Raw genomic sequence first — 5,579 nt, forward strand, 5'->3', positions numbered from 1 at the left:
CTTCTGTGAAATGAAATGAAATGAAAAAATGTCTATTTCCATTTGGTGCGGTGTGTGTATCTTTGTACTATATATCTTTCGATATGTACATATGTGCCCCAACACTCACTAATTTTAGTCTGTCTGGCTAGTCTCTTTCCTGCGCTTTTATCTGCCCCAGCATTTCTCTCTCTGTATCTGATGATTTCTGTATATATACTACACTACTTGTTTATCATTTTCCTATTTTTTCGGTTTCTGTTTTTGCTTTTTTTTGCCCGCTAAATATTTACTTGCCGAATATCGTGGCTGCTGAGCATGTGTCTAATTTATTAGCTCTCTCCCCGCTTTCCTTTTAATATATTTATAGAAATTTATTGACGTGGCTTGGAGAGATGTCTGTTCTTGTTACGAGGATACGGGGATTTTTCATCTCCTCCGGCAGTGCGGAGGGGGGCTTATCCTGTCTGTCCTCGCCTCGATCCTGCAATGTTGTTTCGCTAATCTTATTTCCTCGCCGCTTGGCCGTTATTATTTTTATGATTCATTGCATAGCAGCTTCAATTGCTAAATAATAAATAGACTGGGCCAGGACGAAGCATTCCTCCACTCCCATCTCCCATTTAAGGAGCCATAAAATATCTCTGCGCGAAACATGAATTGCATTTCATCCGCGGCAAAGCTGACAAATTGCTTTGATGGGATTCATTATTCCATTTGGCCAAGGGCTTAACGAGCTCATTCAGAGACAATCAAACGCGGCAAGAACAATATGTTTTTCTTGGCTGAAAGCCTGCGGAATGCACCACTTGACACGCGACGGCAACAAGGGGCTGAAAGCCGAGTCTTTGTCTAGGATTTTCCGCCAGTCAGAAAATATCAACTTGCTTGACATGCGGAAGCGGTGGGTTTCTTAAAATTTAATTTTAATCAATTTGAAATTTTGGGCTGAAAAGTTTTCAGCAAAGTTTTTACACTCTTTAAATGGGAAGAAAGCCTAACAAAATATGAAAAGCAATTTGAAACATTCAAGACGGGGCTCAGGACGGGTCTTAAAAAGTTGGCAAGAAGAAATGAAAATGTTATGCAAATTACACGAAGCTGTGTAATTTTATTTTTATCTCTAATGTGGGGCGACTTTGCTTCGGAAAAATTCCAGACGAAAAAGATTTGAGGAACCCGGAGAGACATCCACTTGGCTGGCCTTTGTTTATTGTTATTGTGCCCCAGCCCATGCACTTGCTTTTCCCTATTCCGAGAGGCAGAGAGCCTTTGTCATGTCAGGAGGCCTCCTTTCTGCTCCTATCCTATCCTGGCTTTCTGTTTTTCCCTAGACTTTGTGTCGTGTCCTGTGACGTGTCTTGTGTTGTTCTATGCACTTGAAGGAAGAAGAAAATATTTCTCTAAGAAATAAAATAGCCTCTAGTCATTTTTTAAGCATCAGAAGTCTTTATTTATTATATAACTATTAGAAAAAACTTTCACATCTTAAATGTTTAATTATTTGTGACTTATATATTAATTTATAAGAATATAATGAACTAGAAACCCGAAACACAAAGCGTAAAAGATTGTTAGTTTATTGTATCTAAATCCCTATCTTATAAATTAACAAGTGGCTTAAATATATTTGAGGACCTTTCAATATTTATTACAAATATTTAAATACTTAAAATTATTCAAATACAGTTTCCTCCGCCCCTTAAAACTGTTTTTAACATCCTTTTTATTTGAGATAAATTCACATTAAAATTTATAAGCTGTTCTTAGACATCCTTGGGCAGATTTATTTCGAGTGTGAGCCTGGGATTGGGCGCCGCACGTGGCCACATTGTCGGGCTCATTAAGAGGCAGACAAAGTCCAAGGCTGCTTATATGTTGGCATAGTGCGGCTTTTGTTTATTTTTAAAGCTGCCCCACAGCACGAATTAACTTGAAATGATTTGACTCAAGTGCGGGAAACTTCCTCCACAGCAGGTGTAATTTATGAAATTACATTTTCATTTTCATTTTCTTGAGCTGCGTGAGGGAAAAGCTGAGCTAAGCCGAGCTGAGCCGAGCTGCGATTTCAATTTACTTGGACGATCGTAAAAGAAAACTTTGTGCCACCAGCCAGCAGCCAGTCAAGTCTGTGGCATACTCTCGGGCGGGGTCTGAAAACGAGATGATTTTGGGGGGTTTGGTGTTGTCGGAGCTTGTTAAATTTATGTGCCGCCTAATGTTTCATTTGCTTTTTCCAGTCTGTGGCGGGCAAGTTTTTAACATTTGATGCCGACTGACAGCTCGTCGGGAGTCATAACTTTTAGCCGGCTTCGAAACTCGATTTGCAGAGGGAAAACTCAGACTGAAACTCGCACCAACTGTCCTCGAAGTTGTCACAAATGTCCTGTTCTTTTGTCAAGGCTCCCCTAGGGAGACCCTGAGTCCATCAATAATTCGCCTCGCCAACAAATCACAAAAGTTTTTGTTTTTTTTTTGCGGCCGCAGCGGAAAACACCATTTGATCTATGGTTTTTGGGGCTGTCCTGGGCGTGACTGTGTAATTTATTTGCCATTTAAATTTCAATTACTCGACGGGGGCTGCCACACACTTGACTTTGTTATATTTTTTAGAATTTTTATCCAACATTGAATTATTGAAGCTCCTGATTGGAGGCGAGCGTGAAATCCAATCAGCAAAAGTTTGAATCGCCGCACAGCGCGTGCATTGCATATGAGAAAAGCCGCATTTCCCAGGTCGTGTCTGAACCATGTATATATTATAAATAAATTTTTTATATGTGTGGTTTTAAGCTTGGAAAACCACACACACACACACACATACCCAGGCACTTGAAAGGCTGCACCGAAAATTATGCAACGTTTTTTTGCGGTTTTTCCACAGAAAACTTTAAGAGCGAGGGTTTTGGGTTGAAGTTGAATGTTAAATAATATTAATAATACTTTTCTTTTGCAATTTGGTTTTAGGTGTTAGCCATTTTGTTGTTTTTAAGTTGAATGAGTTTTAATTTTTTTGCTTTTTTACTAGTTTTATATGCAAAGTTTTCAAAGGGATCTCCTTTAAATAGTAGAAGTACAAAATATTTCTTGGAAAGCCCTTTGAAATCGTATTTATTATATTCCAAATTATATTCCCCAAATTTTTGAACAATTTATTTTATGTTTAAGGGATTTCTAATGAAGGAAAGACAAGCCTTACATCTAGGCTACTCCCATTTAAATTGCTAAAACTTCTTTTCATAAACTTTTAGTAACTTATAAACTTTTAATATAATTTGACTCAAGTAAACGTTTGATATTTCAAAGCCTTCATATTCGTGTCTAAAGTTTATTTATATTTTATTCATAAATTGTCATAAAATGAAGTGCATAGTTTAAACATGGCGAAAGAGGCCTCCGAAATGTTGTTGACTTTTGGAGTACGGTTGACAGGTGTAGGGAATTAAATATTTATCTCTTTTATAGCCGGATTTTATGCTTTAAACTTCAAAACATTTGACAATTGGGATATCCTTCTCCGCTCATCCCACTTTGTTTTGTTTGGGTTAAATTGACAAGGTAAACGGTTACAGTTTCGATTTCCTTTGCTTGCTCCCTTGTGAGATTACTCATACGCCGTGTTGTCGTTGGCTTAAAAACGAAAAGAAAACGAATAAGAAAAAGTTGTTAAAGAAAACTGGCAGATGTGTAGACGAGGACGAGGAGATTGTGGGTTAAATCTCTCTCCCTCTGTCTGGATGTGCCTTAACAATAACTGTATTTACGCATCCCATTTTCCATTTCAATTTCCCCTCTTCCCTTATTTTTCTCCATTTTTATATGTTTTGGTCTTTGTTTTGAGTGTGACTTCTCGTTGTCGTTCTCGTCTCGTCCCTCGTTATGGGTAGCACGTGATTTCACTGGGGAGCATTTTAACTTAATTAGGTCCTGGCTAAAACATGCAAAGAATGCCAGTCTAAAAAATGGGCGTAGATGGAAGGAAGGGCGTTCTACAGCTAGGAATGTGAACAATGTACTCCAGGGTGGACCAGCTTTTATGTCTTCATATGTTTAGGATGTAAAGAGCATTGCAGAGGATAGAAAAATATTTAAATATCATTTGTTTATTGAATTTTTGGTTCTGTAGCGCCAGATCTAGTATTGAAAGAATTCGGGATTCAGCATCTTAATGTTTATACTGCTTTAAATATATTCAAAAACCAAATCATTAAATTACCTTTAGTATATTATATATACGAAAGTATTAAGGTTCACTCCAACCAGGAACACACCCGTAAAATCGCATAATCATTACTCGCACACACGCACACCGAGATGTTATCGTCATACTTAAAGGTGGCGGCGGCATATAAGTCCTATAATTTTCCCCTTCACACATATGCACGATATACCCAGAGCCCTGGGCTCTTTTCTGCCAGTTGGAAGATCTATGGGCAATTTAAGCCACAATCAATAATGCGAAATGGAGTCATTAATGTTAATTTGCAAATATTCTTCTCTTTCCCGCAGCATCTACGAGCGGGACATGAGCTCCAGCAGCACAGAAGCTTTGCATCTACGGCGGACGACGATGATGGCAAAAAGTCGGACAAGCATAAAAACCAACTGAATTCTGGAGGTGAGTTTCCAGGGGTTTTTTTCCTTTGACTGCGGGGTAATATTTACCTTTGAGATATTTCGTAAATATTTTCTTTTAATGCAAAAAATCTGATTGAAGGTTGCCACATTCACTCGGGGGTTCCTTGGGGGGTACGCATGGTACGCATATCAATCATCATTCCAATCGCAGATCGCAGCTCACGTCAAAAGCGTGCCAATCAATACCGGCTTAAGTGCCAGAATGATGGGAATTCTTATGATTTAAGCAAGCCCTTTTTCACACTGCAATGGCTTAAAGAACGCTTTAAAAGTGCACTAAAAACTTTAAGCAAAGCGGATCCTGAATCGCAAACTAGTTTGGCATTGAAAAAACAAAAATATGATGAAAGGACGGAAAATTTGGCAAAAACTATAGGAATAGATTTAAATCACAATCGAAGGTACAGAAGGAAACGCTTAGAAAGCTCTCGGGGAAGAGATTTATGTGAGTTTTTTTGGCGTGTCTTAGGGAAGTTATAGTGCTAATCATTTTCCTTTCTCATAAAAGGTAAACTGCCGCCATTCAAGAAAGGAGTAGTTAATAGAAGAAGGAAAAAGAAAAGATTGCGGTGTCATAGGAAGAAAACGAAAATGAAAAATGGTCAAGGTAGGCATCATAAACTTTTTAATTAAATTTCTTAGACTAAATGAAGCTTTAATTACTTCATACTCAAGCTTTGCTCTTATATTTCAATCAATAAAATACCTCCCCGTTTCTAATCACCTAATTACCAGACCATTTTCAATTTTCTGCTCCCGCCTTCATCGAGTATTCGTTCGTCAACTGTTTGCTTTGACAATAAATAATCGATTAATTAAAGATTAGCGGGACCAATTAGTGGGCATTGCGGTCACTTTATTTCCCAATGAACCATTCCAAGTTATGGCAAATCCCCGGCAGGTGATATATATAATTAGCTTTTTGCATAATGAATAATAGAGTCCGACAGCTGTCACAGAGA

The 5,579-nt window shown here is 38.1% G+C and overlaps 1 protein-coding gene across 7 annotated transcripts in view; it reads left to right on the plus strand.

Annotated features, from left to right (window-relative positions):
* The window catches only part of MCU (mitochondrial calcium uniporter), a 53,898-nt gene that overhangs the window by 9,330 nt on the left and 38,989 nt on the right, over window positions 1-5,579 (plus strand). For 4 of the 7 annotated variants that reach the window (XM_086825849.1, XM_086825850.1, XM_020946036.2 and 1 more), the window contains exon 3: window positions 4,489-4,597. In XM_086825849.1, the coding sequence (XP_086681975.1) occupies window positions 4,489-4,597 (109 nt within the window). Of the gene's footprint in view, window positions 1-4,488; window positions 4,598-4,768; window positions 5,063-5,125; window positions 5,225-5,579 lie in introns of all 7 variants that reach the window. The other 3 variants (XM_086825847.1, XM_086825848.1, XM_086825846.1) reach the window with 1 other exon arrangement.

The sequence above is a fragment of the Drosophila serrata genome, unplaced genomic scaffold (genome assembly GCF_035046125.1).
Source record: "Drosophila serrata isolate PLE 108 unplaced genomic scaffold, ASM3504612v1 contig_116, whole genome shotgun sequence".
NCBI classification, from domain to species: domain Eukaryota; kingdom Metazoa; phylum Arthropoda; class Insecta; order Diptera; family Drosophilidae; genus Drosophila; species Drosophila serrata.